Genomic DNA, 19,406 nt, shown 5'->3' with positions numbered 1-19,406 from the left:
ACTGGTGGACAAGTGTAATTCCAGTTGTAGTCATTGGAATTTCTCCTGCTTGCTTCAGTGCTTTTATTTTTAGGTGCTATTTCCAAACCGTTCCTAAAATAATACTACTCTGAAGTCTATCATCCAAAATCATGTCCAATCTGACATCAATCAGCTTTTAATGGGGATAGAGCTTTCTAGCCTGTCTTTTGGTTTTCACCAAAAGGTGCCAAAACTCATCCCCTTTCCCAGTCAGCAAACCCTTTAGGGCTTGCATGCCTAGCCTGTGCTATGGGAGCAAGTGAGAGGAACCACCAGACAGCGGGGTTACTCATCGTGGAAGAGTCCCTGTTTCCTTGACCAAGCATAGCTCCTTCAGCACACGCTTTCCTCTCTCTTCACCTCTACGCTACGGCGCAGTATTTCTCTTGCTCTCTCTCTCACTATCTCTTTTCTGTATCTCTCGGAAATCAGACTGGAGTTCAGAGCACTTTCACTACCTTTTATGAGGTAGAGTGCGATGTCATAGATGGGGGCAGGGCTAGTCAACTTTCTACCCACCCACCCACCTGTGCTGAGGGAGCTACGCTTGAGACCGGAAGCGGTGACTCCTCAACGGTGAGTAACCTCCTCTCATCTCTAATTTTCTCTAAAGGTGTGTGGGTGGAGGGAAGAGATGTGAGCATGGTTTTGTTGGTTGTTTTTTATTATTAGTTTTTGTATTTTTATTACCCAGTGTGCTCACAGAATGAATTGCATGTATTGTTTTAGTCAACTATGAAGAATCATTTCCTTCCCCTTCTGAATTCCCAGAGATAATGGCATCTATAAAACAGGGATCACATTTCTCTGTGGAAGTGATCTATATATTTACTGGTGGTTAAACCAAACCTTTTATGTTGTTTATCTTGCATTGTGAAAAGGCATTCTCTGATCCCCTTGAACTCAGTTACTACATTTCCATTTAATTGCAATAGCGCTTGGTCATAATTTTTCTAAATTACTTTGTGATTAAAGATAGATGTTGGTGTTTATATATTTATCATCCTTAACTGTTGATAATGCTAGTTTCTACAGGACAGGATTTTTATTTTCCATATTTTCTGTTACTGCTTATATTTGCTTAATCCAGAATGTTTATGAAGCTATATATTGATATTAGGCCAATTATAAGGCATGTCTTGTAGATTAAATACAATTCAGAGGTAATCTGTAAGCCGGAAATCCAACCCCAAGAGATGTAATTGAGTCTTAACCTTGGAAATTATAAATCAAAGCTTTTGATTTTTTTTTTGTGTGTTATGAAATTGATATGGACAGGGTAATTGCTATCTGGATTTCTTGATGTTTTTCTTGTGTCACTATCTATACACTACTATTTTACTTTAAAGTCCTGTCTTGTTACCTGTTTCTCTTTGCCCAAAGTATTTCTGCTTCACTGTTTTAATATCCCTCAGCATTTAAAAAAGACAAGATGGACTACGAAGATCTTCCTTTCTTGTTCTGCCTCTTGGGTATCTATTAAAGTTGTTGAGATGTCAGAGCTCAAATACTAAAGGGCAGAAGAAGGGTCATATGAAGATTTTGGCCCCTAGGGATACCACAAATCTCACTGTTCTTGTTCATTTAATGCTCTTTACCAGCTCCATGTGGGGCCTTGTCATATCACAGTGAAAGGCACTAAAAGACAGTAATGCATACTCTATAAATCAAAGGGAGTGCAATCACAGGCTTTTCAGCAGAGGTGGTCTTATAGCCTGATTGATTAAATACTTTATTTTCAGGTGACTAGGTGGCTTTGAGGAATTGGGTATAGGATGCAGAGCTTTCCGTCTTCTAGTCACTGGCATGTATTGGGAATTTGTCAGTAGTGATGGATAGATAGACTCAGCGATGCTCTTTGTATGAATGCACAGGAGATCTGAATGAAATTCTGGGAAAGTCTTGTTTACAAAGCTAACAGAACTTTCACTAATGATTGTTTTCCTTCCTGTTAGAGAGAAAAATAACGACCAAGAAGATAAAAATTGGCTCCCCAACAGGTGGTAGCTTTTCTGGCTTTGAATAACATGCTCAAGGAGTGTTATTGTTACTGCTTATTCCTTTTAGTGAACCTAGCATTGAAGTCTCCAAATCTTGTTTTGCAAAGTCAAGAACTTGTCTAGCAAATGTAACTTCCCTGGCAAACTCTGATCTTTTAAGTAGAAAAGGAAAAGCAGGTTAGTCAATTTAATGTTTCATTGGGAAATCTTTATAGGAATAGGAAGTGCTGTTGTTAAAGAGGGTTTGAGGTTTGTTCTTCTCATAGGCAAATGCTTTGAGGTAAAACTTAATTTAGATCCTAAGCACGTCCTTTGCTGATGAGTTTACAAAATTGTTTTTTCATGTAATTATTCTTGCATAATGCAAGAGACTTTAATTTTTGCACAGAATTGGCAAAGCATAAGGACCAACTGAACAGTGCCCCTAATCTCACTGATATGAAAGCATATTGGTAGCACAGTGAGATAAATTCTTTTTAAAAGTGATATAAGGATTGGGAACAGGAAATCAGAATTGGTATCATTCAGTAATTAAGGTGAATTAGAGATACTGATCATCACTGGGGGGATATAATGAAACAGAGATGTCAGTGGATTACTTTAAATCCAGAGAAAATTGCTCTCTAAATTTATCTTATAAGATGAGCAAATCAGCAGTTAGTTGACTTATGTATAGGGGGGAGTTTGTAGAGGGAATTATACGCAAAATGACATAAAGTGTTGTAATAATTAACCTGGAATCTGCCTGTGCAAAATCTAGTACCAATTTTTTGTCATGCAACCCCAGGATATGTGTTTGCCTGAGTAACTAGACACTATGAGAATAAATAGCCTAATTTTACATTTACTGAGCTAATTCCCCTCTCAAATTATTTTACTGGCAGATATCATTTAATAAATAAATAAATAAAATGTCTAGAATACACAGGTTCCTGCATTTTCAACGTTGTCTTAAAGGTGTATTTTGTCACCTACAATGTTTCTTTTAACTTCATATTATTTACAAATGTATAGACATAAAAGTAAAATATAATCAAGCCTAATTTTCATGTGATTTCACTTAGTATATAATACAAAACCTTTTGAAAACAAATATGTGAGCAACTTGTTCCAATATATGCTAATTTAAATTAGTTAGATCTTAAGTGTTATGTAAACTTAAATCTATTTTACAGCACTATTTATTTATAAAAATAAAGATGTCTTTAAAATTGCCTAGGTTTAGGTAGCTAACAACATGATGTGTTAGTGGCTTAAATAAAAAACAGTAATTGGTAAATTTATACATTTATATTTTAGCAGGTCACTATTGAAATTACAGGCTTGTTCCTCGGTCATATTGGCAAAGGTGTGAACAATACCTTAATAATGGAGATCATATGTAGGATCAAACATCTTCTCAGTATGATTAAGCTAAGTGTAATTCCCAAATTTTTTGTATTTTACAGGCTGATTTCTCTCACAAGCTGAATTAAAACTTTGTGGGTTGGTTCTTACCTTCTTCTTCTATATGAGAAGTGAGGGAGAGCTGTGAAATGCACCATCTGTTCACAAATGGTGTCAGCTGGCAGATAGATGTTCATCACCCTGCCCTCTCTTACTGTAGTTTTAGGCTGTTTTGACTCAAAATGAATTACTTTTGGTTTAATCTTGTTTAAGCAAAAGAAGTCACAATGATAGTGCACGAGCATTCTAGAGGACTCTTCATGTTGATTTAAACTGCAATCCTCTTAAACTTTGACCTCAGCTCATTTAAATTGTCAACAAAAATGCTCAACAGCACTTTGAGTATAGGGTTTCAGAGGAATCTAGGACTGCCTTAACACTCAAGACTTTTTGTTCCTGGGACAGTTCCATCTCAAAGACATTAAGCATGATTCTGTTCAATCATAATCCTTTGAATTTTTATCCATTCCATCTGAGTGTCTCAAAGCAAACACAATAGAGTATCCTTGATCTATAGAATTATGAATTTGAAACAGACTTGAGTCCTTCAAGACTTTGGCAATTTTCAAGACCACCTCTGTCTTACATTCTACATCTTTCATACATTACAAGAGTAATAATGTAATGAAAAATGAGTATATTACTATTAATATATATATATTCTTATTGAATTATGGAAAGGCTTTGACTATTCTCTCTAATGTTTTGTGGAGAGTAATTCATCTAGCCAAGTGTAAATAGCAGATAGGCAAAGGCCATATATTGTTATCTACAGCTACCTAGCAGGAGGATGTAGAAGAGCCAGATTTCTCAAAGGTGGATGGTGACAGGACAAGACACAATAGAGAGAAGCCTGAACATGAGAGATTCTAGTTAGGTAGAAGGAAAAAGAGTTAACTCTGAGGGTGGTCAAACTGAAGCACAGGGTGCAGATTTCAGTCTAGAGAGGCAGGAGACTACCCATCTTTGGAAGTACTCAGAATTTGAGCAAAGTACTGAAAAATCTCATCTAATGCAACTTGCTTTGTTCAGGGTATTGGGCTAGATAACCCCCAAAAAGTTATTTTCATCATAAAGTGTTCTATGATTATATGAATATTTGCATAGTTGTATGTGAGTAATGAAAATGATTTTTTACAACTCAGAGCAAAATTCTACTCATTTTGATTTATTATTTTCTGTCATCTTTGCTTGTTCTTTCCTTGTGCACTGCAGCATCATTTAAGATTTGTCTCTGCTTTATTCTGTTTTCATTTGTTTGCAGTCTCCAACAATTCTTTCCTGTTCTTGATTATTACTGTTATTTTATTTTTCAATAATATTTAGTGTTAGCTAAAGCTAAGCACACAATGAACAAATACATTCACAAATGATGTATTTACTGTTTTACCAGGAAAAAAAAAATGTAACGAACACTTATTTGTTCATGTTGTTTAACCATTGATTAAATTGCTCAGACAAATAGAACAGTTAATTCAAATACATTATTCACAATTAAAATGTCAGAATTTCCTCTACAAATAATTTGCCATATATTATTAAGTCCGTTCTTTCAGTGCTAGGGCTTTTCCTAAAAGCTGAAATGTGTCTCTTGAAAAACACTTCAATTTTGTTTCTTATTTTGTTGTATACTGTTGTTAAAGTTGTAAAAAGTGCTCAGGGAATCAAAGAAAGAAATGTTTCCATTCACTGAGTTGAGCCACGTTTCCTCAACTCCAAGGAAGTAAAAGCCTTTTAGCACCTCAGAAATGATCGATATCTTGAATGAGCAAGCCTTTTATATGCTTCTATGAGATGTAAAATATGCATGAAGAGCAGCAGGTACAGATTAGGAAGCAATGAACAACGTCCTGGTAGTATCTTCCCAGAGAAAGATTTTGTTTAATTCATTTTGACTCTGTTTGATGCATGCCCTTTCCCAAAAAAAGCCCTTTCCCAAAAAGCAGCTTGCCAAGTCTCTCTGTGCTGAGATGGGCAAACATAACTTTAAAGGTACAAATGTAGCTGAAGGAGGAAGTTTGTCTCAAAATGTGACAAATGCTCACAGTAGAACACGCATAGATAACTCACATACAGCTACCATTCTGACATCCCTACGAATTAAAAAATAAGTTGGGAAAATGTCACATTTTTCAGCTTTGCAGTCTGAAATCCTATGTTATCCTGCTTTGCTTTTAGTTTTCATCATAACAAAATCAGGAGAAATAATAGTAGATAATACATTCCCATGTAAGGAATATAGTTCTTCTGTGCTTTATTAATTATTTGTTTATCCAAATTCTCCTGCATTTTATCACTGAGAGTACAATTTCCAGCTAACCAGGCATGTTTTGGACTTCTTGGAGGTAAGACTGTAAAAAAGACATACTTTTCTTGTTATATTCTCTAGATAAACAACAAAAAGTTTGCTTCCAAAATTCAGTTTGAAGAATTGCTAGATTTTTGGGGGCTTTTAAAAATAATTACTATCTTTAAATTGCATACAGGTCAAAGGTTGGTAGCACAGACTAGTTAGATATCCCATATTTCCTATTTCAGATTTAACTGCAATTGTATGTGAAAGAAGGAATTTATACACAGATGCGTTTGATGGAGTTGTAATTGCACCTTTCAATCTGTGACGTCAGGTTCAGATTATTTAATATTTTGTTACACTGACCACTTACACAAAGTTTTGCACTGACTTTTTTATTGTGACTGATAAAGAGTTTCAGTAGACTTCTGATTCTAGTCTTCTTTAGTAAGCCTCCTGTCAATATCACAAAACCTTTGACAGGATACGCTAACTGAAGCCATATCTAGTATATTTTTTACTTCAATTTAGTTGCATTATTTTTTTTGTTCTCCTTGAAGATTAGGTAGAATCATGCCTTCAAATCATTCACACCAAAGTCTGTTTCCTGTCAGGAATTCCATCCAGGAATTCACACCCAACCATTACCTAGGACAGAATGATTTTAAAGATGTAAATGTGGTTATACTAATTTTGCTAAAATTAGTAACACGTCTTTGAAGGCCATTAAAGAATCTTTTTTTTTTTTTTTTTTTTTTTTTTTTTAAGATTATTCTTAGGGCATTTCTGTTATAGGCATTATAACAATACATTGTTCTACACAGAATGAAACAGAAGATTTAGAAGAAGCATTTCTTCCTCCATCTTCAACCTTAGCAAAGAAAAGAGTGTAGCATACACAATCATAGTGCTGGAAAAGTCACTGGGTGAAATCCTGTTGTCATCTACAAAACTCCTTTGATTTCATGAACAGAATTTCTTACTTGGTCTGTGGAGTTGTTCCAGATGTTTGGGCATTCAGACTGTCTAATATCCTAATGCAGTAACAGAATCTGAAAGTTTTGAGGCAGTATTATAGCATGAAAATGGCTGATAAAGCAAGCTAATTTAAAAAATTCAACCCCAGATATGATTGCTTGTCCTTACAGCATTTCTGGTATACGATATGAACTGTGCCATTTTAGCATCTTTTCCCTGCCGTGCAGTGACAGATAATGAGCAGAAGAAAAAAGCGATGGTCTGAGAACTTTTTCTTTTTTGATGAACATACACTAATGTGTAAGAATTGTTCTTGGTAGCCCACCATAGTCAGGAAAATAAATAAATAAATAAATAAACAAACAAACACTTTGGCAACATTTACAATTGGGTTACTACAGTATTACTGATTTACACTAGGTTACTGGATACACCCAGTAAGCAATTGAAGTGCATACATAATTTCTTAGAGCTGGCTGAACAGCAGAGTTGGAGATACCTAATATCTCTAGTGCTATAATACATTCTGGGGCCAAAGACAACCAGATTCAGCACACTTTTTTGCTTACAACTCCAAGATCTGAGGATACTTAGAGGATTACCAGACTGTAACTTGTGAGTGAGACTTGCATTGGTAAGGGGAGAAGAGAGAGCAGAGTAAAGTAAGCATACGATGCATGCTTGTAAATAATCATAATTTTGATGCCCACATTTCAGTCTCTCAACTGGGAAGGCAATGTTATTTTTCTTCCAAAAAAGAATTTTTTCAGTGCTCTCTGGTAGTCACTATGAAATTTATGCCCCATGTCTGCTGGATGAGCATTTGAGTTGGTGCATGGTGCACTACTTTGGGTGCTAACTGTGAAACGAACAGTGTGCAGGGCTCCTGTTGTTTCAGCAAAGTAGCCTTTATGTCTAGGATAATAAAAATATTTTTTTTCTGTAGGACTGCTAGATGTATTTGAGGATGTGGAGGTTGTATTTCTTAGCTTTACAGAGTTATTATTCTTATTTTATCAAAGACTTTGAATACTGTCAGTTAATTCTACAAAACTCTTCACTTAGGGAATGAAGTATGTCCCACAATTTCAGTGATATCAAGCGCTGAGTTACCTTTAATGATTATAGGCATATCTGCATATTCTTCTTTTTTTTTTTTTTTTTAATTTCATATTAAGCATTCTCTTCAAAGCAAATTAATAGGGATATCATTTTTTCTTATACCTTTCTGCTTTTAAAATAGGCTGGAGTAAGTAAATCAACTGTGTAAATGCATCTCTGCAAATTGTCTAAATTATATTTGCGTATTCTATCTTTTATTCTGAATGCCATTATTCAGAGTATTTTTTTATATATATATAGGCTCTTTAAACTTGTATAATGGAGTTGACTTTGTTAAGTAGATCTGTGTTTTCAAGGGGCAGTTCATAAAAGACAGAAGATGTCTATAGTTCTAAATATACATGTGCGCTTTCTGTTGTGCTAACAGTCAGCCTCTGTTAAATGCAACAAAATGGATTTGGGAGTCCTTATAGTTTACTTACCTGTAATAGAAAAAATGTAGATGAGGACAGCTGTTGAGCGGATGGGCCAGTTATAAAACACAGCTACCCCCAGAATTAATAAAATATTCAGCATGTCTGAAGGAGTAAGTTAATTGCAATCAAATGTGAAAATTCACAGTTAGGAAAAGAGGAGCATAATACCATTTTCTCTGTGTACCCACATATCCCTTTTTAACCCCATTGTGACCACTTTACATCCCAAATTATTACTTTTTGCTTGTTGTAGAATTTCAAATGCATATGATAGTTTTCTCAGAATAGACGCACATCGAGTAAAATCCTTATGCACATCTTCAAGTTACTGACTGAAATATGGCTTCAGGCATTGGGTAGTAGTGCTGATAAATAGCAGATGTCTCCCACCGTAGGGATGAGTGCATCTGAATACCGAATAGGCCATTCTTGCATTGGCTGTCACTAATAGTATCATGTTTTATGCATGCACTGTGCTACAGAAGTGTAAGATGAGTATTATGAATAAGAGCTTTTTCTTTTATTTTTATATATATTTTACTTATATATGTAGGACTAGATTTATTATTAAGCACAGCTGAGAGGAAAATGTTCTATTGTGTAAGACTATCATCTGGAAAAATGTTATTTCTGATTCACCCTCCAGATTCAAAATTGTTTCATGTAACCTTAGTTGCTCTAGAGGCTATTAACTAACTTTTGGATTGTAGTAACAGAACCTATAGCTGTCCAAAAAACTAGCTTCAAAAAGGAGGAGAAGCAGGGAATGCACCTAGAATTCTCAGATAGCCTTAATGGCTTGACCATGCCAAAATTATTTTCTAAAGGCATAAAATCAAGTCTTAGCCAAAAGTATTCAAAGGGTTGTGTGTTCTTTTCCAATGTAGAATCATAGAATGATCTAGGTTGGAAAGACCTTTAAGATCAACTGCTGCCCAGGGAAGTGGTTGAGTCACCATCCCTGGAGGTCTTTAAAAGACATTTAGATTTAGAGCTTAGTGATATGGTTTAGTGGAGGACTTAGTGTTAGGTCAGAGGTTGGACTAGGTGATCTTGGAGGTCTCTTCCAGCCTAGATGATTCTGTGATTCTATGATCATCAAGTCCAACCATCAACCTGACCTACTGAATCCTGTCACTAAACCATATCCCCTAGTGTCACATCCACACATCTCTTAAATCCCTCCAGTGATGGGAAGCCCACCAATTCCTTAAGCAGCCTGTTCCAATGCTTAATCACCCTCTCATTGAAGAAATTCTTCCTAATGTCCATTCTAAACTTCCTCTGGCACAACGTATTGAATAGACAATTCCTCCTCCCAATCTGTACCAAGTAAAACAGACTAAATTCTATTAATCAATAATTTTTGACACTAATTTTCTGCATTCATACATTTCAAGGTCAATGTGGGCCATTGTTATCATTTAAGCTACCTGCCTGCATAAATGATGGGTAGGCTCCCTGAAATAATATGCTTTGAAAATCTCCGACAGTTATGCTAAACTAGAGTATACATATTAAGCAAAAACACCCAATATTGATTTTACAATTTCTAGAGATAGAATCACCATCCTTCATGAGTTCTTGTGATTAATTACTATCACTACTAAAACTTTTCATCTAATTAATAACTAAAATTACATGCTTTACCTTCTAGCCATTAAATTCTGTTATATCTTTGTCTTATCTGTTAAACCTGAAATATTATCACATTTCTGTTACCATGTACTTGCTGATTTTGATCAACTCATTTTTCAATAATTTTCTTTATTAGTGGAAAACACAGAGCTGCCTGAATCTTTCCCATAAAACATGTCTTTTTTTCTTGATCGTTCTTTCCATGTCTTCAATGTTGTTCCTACATTGAGAAGAGAACTGGGTACATATGACATATTGAATATGATTATTTAACCTTTTTCATCAGCCTCCTCCTTTTTATGTTCTCAAGGTTCATATTATTCCTTTTCCACAATTTTGCTGTATCTAATCTAATTATCTGTACTGATTCAATGAGATGCTGACTTACTCCTGCCTATGATAAAGTTCCTTATCGTGTAAGTAGGTATCATCTGCTATAAAGTTGTCCAAAGTAAAATCTACATTTCTGACTTTTATCAGCTTATTAGATATCAATCACTCGTCCTCTTTACCAGCATCCCAATTGTTATCTGCAAATTTCATCAGTTAAGTTAACAGCATGTTAACGAAAATAACATAAAGGTGACAACAGGTTTCTTCAGGAGACCACTGCAAAAGTCATGGTGTAGCAATGATTTCCCTGCCTGTAAATGATTTTGGAAATTTAGTTATTATGATTTACAAGCATTCTATAAGTGCCAGGTTAATTTTGTATCAGCTGAGTTTTAGTAAAACTGTTATGCAGTACCAAGGAAAACACCTTTAAAAGAGCCAGTTATACCAACAGCATTGTTATAAGCAACACAAAGTTAAATCACATCAAAATATGATGTAGGTTACTTTGAAAATAAAATGGTTTTACCCACAAAACCATTCAGTTACCATTAACTGCATTTTGTTCCTCCCTTTATTTACTGAGTGCGTATAGATTTTACATTATTTTGTCTGGAAGTGCTCTCAGCTGAGCTGGCCTATAATTTCACAGGTCATTCTACTTGCCTGGCTCAAATATTCCCTGACTAGCAACTCTGTACAGTTCTCTTCTACTTCTTCAGGTATTTTGGTACTGCAATTGCTGGTTATTTCATTTCATGTATAGGTATAAGAGGCATTAAATCCTTATTGTAACAAGATTCTGGAAAATTCTTCAGATAGTGCTGGAAAAATGCACCACAGTTTATAAGCAGATAAAAAACTCCTCAAAGCGTTATGGATTTGGAGAACAAAAAAAATAAATAAATAAAAAATCTTGGCAGATAATAAGCTCTGCTGCTTTGCTGCTTCCAGCCTTGCATTCATTAATTGCAAAGTTAGCTGGTAGTATTTTTTTTTCTTTCTTTCTTTTTGATTTTTTTTTTTTTCTGAATGATTTATGCCTTCCCTGAGTAGATGGCAGTTTTAGCCTGCATAACTGACCAGTTCCAGGTTCTTCAATGATTCTGAATCTTCCCCGGTCTTCTTTTTTCTTGAAGTTTTATGGCCCAATAACCTAGATTTATTTCTTGTGTTTGAAAGGGATCTTTTTCCCAAATGGATTTGTAAACAGATCTGAGTAACAGAACACTCTTACTTTGTGTAGCTAGTCAAAGACTGTTAATTGTTTGTACAGAAAGCTTTCATTATATTCATAATTTCCTAAAAATTGGTAGGGAGTGAAGTTTGCCTCCTGTACCGTGCAATAATTTCGTAGTGGTACTTTTACATGAAATGTTAATTCCCCCTTGCTTCCCTGCCTCCTTCCTCCCCCTCTCCCCTACACTTTATTATTATTATTATTATTGTTAACAACATTAACTGTTTGGAAAAATGTATGTCTCTACACATGGATTTTGTAAGGAATTAACGTACTGCTGCCTCATGTTACCTTTATGACACTAGCTCTGCCGATGCGAAGTACAGCTTAAAATTGATGTAACACAGCAGTGTATTAGGATCTAAATGTTAATTGGAGTGATGTTCATTCAGTTTAATTCTTCTTTACTGAGCCAAAATGCAAGCAACGAGCTGGAGGCAATAAGAAAATCACTGGAAATGCTTAGGTAGCCAAATTAGATACATTGGGTGGTTACCAGCGGGTTTTGGAGAACACTCATATCCTAATGCTATTATGGGATTTTTATGTCTCTTTTCTGATTCCAAGACTTGAAAGCATATTACAATATGAATGGGTATTGAGGACAAGGACTAAGTACCTGCACGTTAAAATTAGATTAATAATGGTGAAGATAGGGAGCTCTTATCTGCTATAACAGCAGATTGGAACTAGAGGTAATTAAAATGGCATCAGAATATGTAACATGGTTTTCTAAAAGACATCAATACAATTCTCATCTGATCTTGCAGAATTACACGTGCTTCTGCACAACCTTATCAATAAACACCATAGAATTATTAATGTGTTTAAAGATGTAGATTGCACCCTTTGTATAGATTTAAGCATCTAATTTATGTGCCCCCTCATTTCAGCATGCATTCTTTAATCATTCAGTTCCTTAGAATATGCCCCGTTTAAAATAACTTCCAGAACTCTTTTCACAAAGAAATGCTGGAAAATGTGAGACTATTAGAAGTCTTCAACAAACGGAATTCATGGGAATGCACAATATAAGCATGATCCAGTCAGTTTATCCACATTGATTACAAAGTAAATGCTATTTGGCGGTATCACTTTATATTCAGAATCAATCCACTGGTGTTTCAGAAAGAATTATTTAACAATGAATAATGTGTGATTGTAGATCTCAACAGTAAATTACAATATCCTAATTTAATAGAGTATGATCTGTTATTTGCCAACAAACATACAGATTGCCTTATAAATCATGCAGTGGTGCAGTTATAGAATAATACTATACTGAATTATATTTCATTACTGCCTATTGAACAGTCATGTTTTTGCTATATAATATAATTTTCCATCTTTTAACTTAGTTTCTTTTACTAACAGAAAATGCAAATTAGTCCCGAGGAAAAATATTTTCTGGGGACAGGCAATTAACTATGCATTTCAGGGAATGGCACCAACTACGTGAAAATCATCAAAACGTTTTTCTGTATTGGACCTCTCTGTATGTAACTGTTTATGTATTTAATGAATTATATTGAATATAAGACCACAGCTGAGGAAATCAAAATAATAGGTAAGTCTATAGATGAATTTACTTCCAGGTACAGGATTTCTCTAATGTCTATTTTTGTTTCATGTTGGTCACTGACATTTTTCAGTATGAGGTTTCTCCTGCAGTTATAAACTGAACTCTCTTATTCAGTTAATGATTCAAAGTATTTGAGGTGAATTGTAATATTTTTTTATTATTATTGCCTTGTGAGTATTTGTCCCAGTTACCTTACTTAAAATTCATGTTAAGGAATTGTATACTCCCAAAAGATATAGAAAGAAAGGTTTGTAGGGAGACAAGCCTTTTGTTCCAGTTAAAAATAGCTAAGAACTTATTGTGAAAGCAGGGTGGAATTACAGAATCATGGAACAGCTGAGGTTGGAAGGGATCTCTGGAGATACCTAGTCCAACCTCCCTGCTCAAGCAGGGTCACCTAGAGCACATTACACAGGATCATGTCCAGACAGGTTTTGAATATCTCCAGAGAAGGCGATTCTACAACCTCTCTGGGCAGCCTGTTCAAGTGCCCTGTCACCCTCATAGTGAAGATATTTTTTCCTCACATTCAGGCTGAGCTTCCTGTGTTTGTGCCTGTTGTTTCACATCCTATCACTGAGAACCACTGAAAAGAGTCTGGCCCCATTGTCTTAACACCCTCCCTTAAAACACTGATATACATTGGTAAGATCCTCTCTCAGCCTTTTCTCCAGGCTAAACAGGCCAAGCTCTCTCAGCCTTTCTTCATAAGGGAGGTGCTCCAGGCCCCTAATCATGTTTGTAGCCCTCCTCTGGACTCGCTCCAGTACTTCCGTGTCCCTCTTGTAATGGGCAGCCCAATACTGGGCACGATACTCCAGGTGTGGTCTCACTAGGGCTGAGTAGAGGGGGAGGATCACCTCTGTAAACTTGCTGGCAGCACTCTCCCTAATGCACCCCAGGATACCACTGGCCTTCTTGTCCACAAAGGCCCACCGGTGGCTCATCATTAACATGCTTTCCACCAGGACTCCCAGGTCCTTCTCCAGAGAGCTGCCTTCCAACAGGTCAGTCCCCAGCCTGTACTGGTGCTTGGGGTTATTCTTCCCTAGGTGAAGGACCCTGCACTTGCCTTTGTTTAACTTCATGAGGTTCCTCACTGCCCAACTCTCCAGCCTGGCCAGGTCCCTCTGAATGGCACTGCAGCCACTCTTCCCAGGTTTGTGTCATGGTGAATCCATGCTGACTAAAAATAAATTGCATCCAAAATAGTTCCTTCAGACTAGGAAAGAGTTCTAAAAATTTAAGCCAGATTCCATAGTAGAATTTAAAGGCTTTATCACAAACAGTATATACCAATTTTTCAACATTGTAGGAACATCCTAAATAGTAAATTAAATTTTTACAGTACTTAAGATCATATTTTTAATACCTATTGATTTGAGGATGTCTAGTTGGCAAGTGCCTAGTTTGTATTTTGGAACATTGAGATATTGGTTTGGAAGTCCCATTATCTGCTTACCTTTTTTGAAATATTTGAGCAGGGACATGTACTTGATTTCAGTATATGATGGAAGCCTGTTGACTGGAAGTCCAAATGGTTTGAAGTTCAGCAAGTTCTTGAGGCCTCTTCCACAGGACCTAGGCACCTAAGGCAGTCTCATGCACAGGAGAAACACAAGGGTATATGTACATAAAGCCTGCTAACCATAAAGTATGATTCCTTGTGAATATGAGTAGCTCAAATATTATAGTAACTACAAAAACCTGCACTTAACTGTTTCATCTTTTTTGTCCTTTAGGGGTTTCAAAATCTCCTTTTGTCTTTTCAGACGGTGTTCCCTAGCAAGCTTTAGACTAGCCTCACACTACTCCTTTAGACATCACTGGGGGTGTTATCCTGGGCTTCACAGGAATAGTTAGAAAAAACACTTGGGCACTTGGGAAATCTCTGCTGAGCTATTTTGCTGTTTCTGACATTTAAAAGTAAATTTGTAAAGGCTCAAGTGAGAAGTAACTTTCTTTTTCTTTCTTTTTTTTTTTTTTTCTTTTTTGAGGAAAAATTAGGAAACTGGATCTTCACCCATAGGAAAAGAATCATTAACAAAAAACAGCCAACACAAACTTTTCCTCTAAAGTATTAAAATAGTTTATGATAGTTTATGTGAAGTACCATAGTCTTCTTACATGGTGCATGTTGCTGGTGCTTGTTACTACAAGCATCTTGATTAATCCTCAGTGTACATTTCATCTTTAATGAGATCTGAGAGTACCCAGACTTCAGTCAGGAAGTGGTCCAGTCACCCTGTCATGGAGTAACCCTGCTGTATTTCATTGTGTTTTCTTTTCATAGCTGGACAGTGCCACTTCTCTCATCCAGGCAGCTAAAAATCTGATGAACGCTGTGGTCCTTACAGTGAAGGCATCGTATGTAGCTTCTACTAAGTATCAGAAGGTCTATGGTACTGCTGCAGTGAACTCACCGGTTGTATCTTGGAAGATGAAGGCCCCTGAGAAGAAGCCTCTAGTAAAGAGAGAAAAACCAGAAGAATATCAGACAAGAGTGCGAAGAGGGTCCCAGAAGAAACATATTTCCCCTGTACAGGCCTTAAGTGAATTTAAAGCTATGGATTCATTCTAAAACACTAAGCTTTACCAGGAGGGTTTTATATTCTTTTTGTATGCATACCTGCCGACTTGTATGCGTCTGGCATGGGGTGGGGGGAAACTGTCAATCTGCATGCAACCTGAGACTCTATTGAAGTTACTAACTTTCTGCAACGCCAAAATTTATGGTGTTCTCTTCTAATGTTCAGTGGACTTATTCCAAGCTTACTTTTTAATCTAAACTCTAGTATTAATTTGGCCAAAGAATTTGCATCACAGGGGTATGTGTGAATTAAATAACAAATTCCAGTCTAAACCCAGAAATTTTTATGCATGCAAGAAACATTAGGTTGGCAGGTATATTAAGTGGAAAAAAAAAATAAAAATGGAATTGTAATGGTAGACCATAAAGCTTGTATTGCTTCTGTTCCAGTGCAAAAATGTACTAGCCAATATGCTTAAATGTGTGGCCCAATAATTAAATGATATAACTTTTAAGTCATCTTCATCATAGTATGTGAATTTTTAAAACAAATACAAACTAATTCATCTTAAAAATGCTTCTTTTAAACCATATTTTGTTCTTTATATTCTAGTAGTGTTATGATTGCTCACGTTTCAATTAATCCCATTAATATGAAGAGAGGTTTACTTTTGCCAATTGAATTCCTTATGGTGGAGTATGAAGCACAATATGGTGATTGACATTGCCTTTTATATTATGATTATGATTATGATTATTATTATTATTATATTAGTAATAGAAGACCTGGTGGTGGAATGTTTAGAGACACGGAAACTGACAATGTGAGAATTTAGAGGCAAATATGTAGGTGTAGCTTGGATTACAGGTATCTGACATACCGTTGTAACCACTAACTCAATAAACTCATTTAACCTTGGAATCCTCAATATGGTTTGTCTCTTAATGAACAAGTATTTTCTGCATCATAGTTGAGGTAGAGAGATTAATTTTCCTCATGTTTCCTTTATTTATTTAGTCAAGGAAAACCAACATTACACTCATTTTCTAATTATTATTATTTTTTATAACCAGGATAGCCAAATACGAGCAATGGGTCAAAAAGATAGTTTAAATCTTTACGTGAGACATACATGCTAAGAAGGTGATGACATTTTTTGTTCAAATACACCACCTCAGAAACAGCATGAAGATAGTTCATAAGTTTTAATAAGTTTGTAAGCTTGACATCTAAGAAACTTGGAAATCGTCATCATGCCACACTGTATAGATATGTATAAAGACCACTGCATGAAGAAATGCAGTACCTGCATTTATTCCCTTTTGATCCCTACAGTTTTGTGAACTACCGAGGTTGCATTATAATTGTGAAAAGGTCATGGTATATTTGAAAACAAAGCAATGAGCATGCATTTACTTTTCTTGTAATTATATAATAACAACATAAGATAACTTTTGTGATATCATAAGGGATATGAAACACTGTGAGAAAGTGAGATATACCATAAGTGACACGGCTATTCCTTACAGTGTTTTTGAGAGGTGTTTGGATGCTTATGTCAGATTTATTATTCCTCAGAATAGCAATGTACCTAATTCTGTTCTATTGCCCTCCTACACAATCTAAAGAAAGAAATATATTCTCCAAGGCTTTCTAGGAAATGATGATTTTTGCTTTGTTTAGTTCTGTATAATAAAAAGGTCTGACATAAAGTGTAGGAATAAACTAATGGATGAGGATTTGGGAAATGTTCAGTACAGCCAGTCCTCTACAGCAAAAGGGAACTCATCACCAGTGTAGTGTTATGAAGAGCTATGATGGACCATGGATCAGAAAACGGTGTCTGTTTCTTTGCAACTATCATCTTGGTTCACAAACCAAATGTATGGGTACCATGCATATTCTTGAATACATGCAACCTTGAAAATTTTATCTTCAAATTTTATTGACAATGCATAAGAAGCAATTATATTGCTACATCTAGAAAGTACAATTGTAAGTTTCTTAATCACAGAAATCAGTTATTTTTAACTAATGATTTGTTTCTAGCAGATGAATGTGCAGAAAATGACTGGTTTGAAGATCAGTGTGGAGGTCAGGCAGGCATCCCTGAACGAGGGGCAGTTTTCATTCCAGCCTTGTCTTCCATGCTGTGGTCACTCTTCACATTATTCACATGCCAGCAACTGTTTGTTCTATGTGAGAAACTAGAAACTGGAATTACAAGAGTGACTTATGTTTCTCCCAGGAATGGCTGTATCTTTTGATCTGCAGCCATGAGGAGAAGGCTAGAGAAAGGGCTTTGGCTTAGTTCCCACCTTAAAAAGCTGTGGAAAAAGGGCTAGCAGAATATTTCAGTTTTGTAATTTACTTCTTCAGCAAGAACTGCAGCGAATTTCTGGATTAAGAAGTCAGAGAAAACAGAAAGTCTGAGAACTTTTAGATAACTTTCAGAATCATTTTCCTAGGATTATTTTTCCATGGCGGTTTATTTATTAAATTAAGAGTTTAAAAATGAGAAGAGTTGAAATGGTTAAATAGCTTTACATCAATTTGCTACTGAACAAAGTGTAGTAATACAAAGTAGTAGACGTTTTGGATGGGACAAAGAAATGAAACCTGAGTGTGGTAAAGTAACTCACTGCATTACTCATAGATAGCATTTCTTATCCTTAATTCCCAATGATGTCAATTACATCGTTAACCATATACATGAATTTAATTGCTTGGCTGCATATAAATGGCAGTATTCATGTGCTTAAAGTTGAACAAATGCTTTGATAATAAGGAAGTAGGGGATAAAACTCAACACAGATTCACTTTGATCCCATATTTTCTTGCTACCGTGTTATTAGAGTGTGAAATACTGATCAATAGTCCAGCTCTTTTGCATTTTAAAAAGAGGTGGAGCAAGATGTTGAAATGCAGTATAGGAAATAATCCCACATACACAAAACACTGGGTAGATATATTTATATATATATATATATATATATATAAAACATTATTTTACACATCAACATGGAAGCTGGTCAAAACAAGTTTCCTCTGTCTTTATGAAACTCATTTAATAAAGAAGATGTATATTTATAGGCTCAAAATGAGCCTGCATTTGAAAATGTATATGTCAAGGGGATTGTCAAGCAAAAACCAGAATTGCATTGTTTGTTCGTTTTTTAAACTAGCTCTCCAACATCAATCTAAACCAATGGCTTTTAACTGAAATAAGGCAATGTAATGTATCTCATTTCACTCGATATGCCTTCAAACAATCTTTCACATCAGACTCTGTTGTTCAATTATTTTTGCAAGACAGAGAAAGAATTCTTGTGAAGTCAGGAGACTGGAACAGAGTATGTTTTAAACTTCATCAGTACTTTGTCTGGAAGAGGAACGTCACAGCTGAAGCTGTTTCCAAGGATGGACAGTTCATCCTATTGCATCTTAGTGATCACAGCAATGAACTTAAGCATTTATTTGGAACATATTGACCTTGCTGTTGAATTGCACCTGCAGAGATCAGGAATAGTCTCAGGGATTTTTCTGGTTTCTCACTGAATGACCAAGTGCAACCTCAGGCGAGGGTTCACACATTTATCCTGCTTTAGATATTTTTCTTTTTATGACTCAGTTAACACCAAGCTACGGAGAACATGACAGCTTGATAAAAGCTGTGGGAGGTAGAAATGTTGTATTTTCCTGCTCTAGTTATAGTTTTAAATGAATAAATATTTAATTACTTATGCAATGTTTCTTTCTTTTGATAATGTCAGGTGGGGTGACATAGGTGAGAAGCTGCTACCTAA

The 19,406-nt window shown here is 35.6% G+C and overlaps 1 protein-coding gene across 2 annotated transcripts in view; it reads left to right on the top strand.

Moving 5' to 3' along the window:
• The window catches only part of CTNNA2 (catenin alpha 2), a 474,395-nt gene extending 457,900 nt beyond the window's left edge, over positions 1-16,495 (top strand). The window contains exons 18-19 of one of the 2 annotated variants that reach the window (XM_082760175.1): positions 454-597; positions 15,363-16,495. In XM_082760175.1, coding sequence (XP_082616301.1) covers positions 454-597; positions 15,363-15,650 — 432 coding nt within the window. In that variant the 3' untranslated portion in view covers positions 15,651-16,495. The remainder of the gene's footprint in view (positions 1-453; positions 598-15,362) is intronic. The other variant, XM_082760174.1, reaches the window with a different exon arrangement.
• Positions 16,496-19,406: the final 2,911 nt, after the last annotated feature.

The sequence above is a fragment of the Aythya marila genome (assembly GCF_965140915.1).
Source record: "Aythya marila genome assembly, chromosome: 4".
Lineage (NCBI taxonomy): Eukaryota > Metazoa > Chordata > Aves > Anseriformes > Anatidae > Aythya > Aythya marila.
The sequence above is the reverse complement of the archived record's forward strand: the minus strand, read 5'-3'. Positions and strand labels throughout refer to the sequence as shown.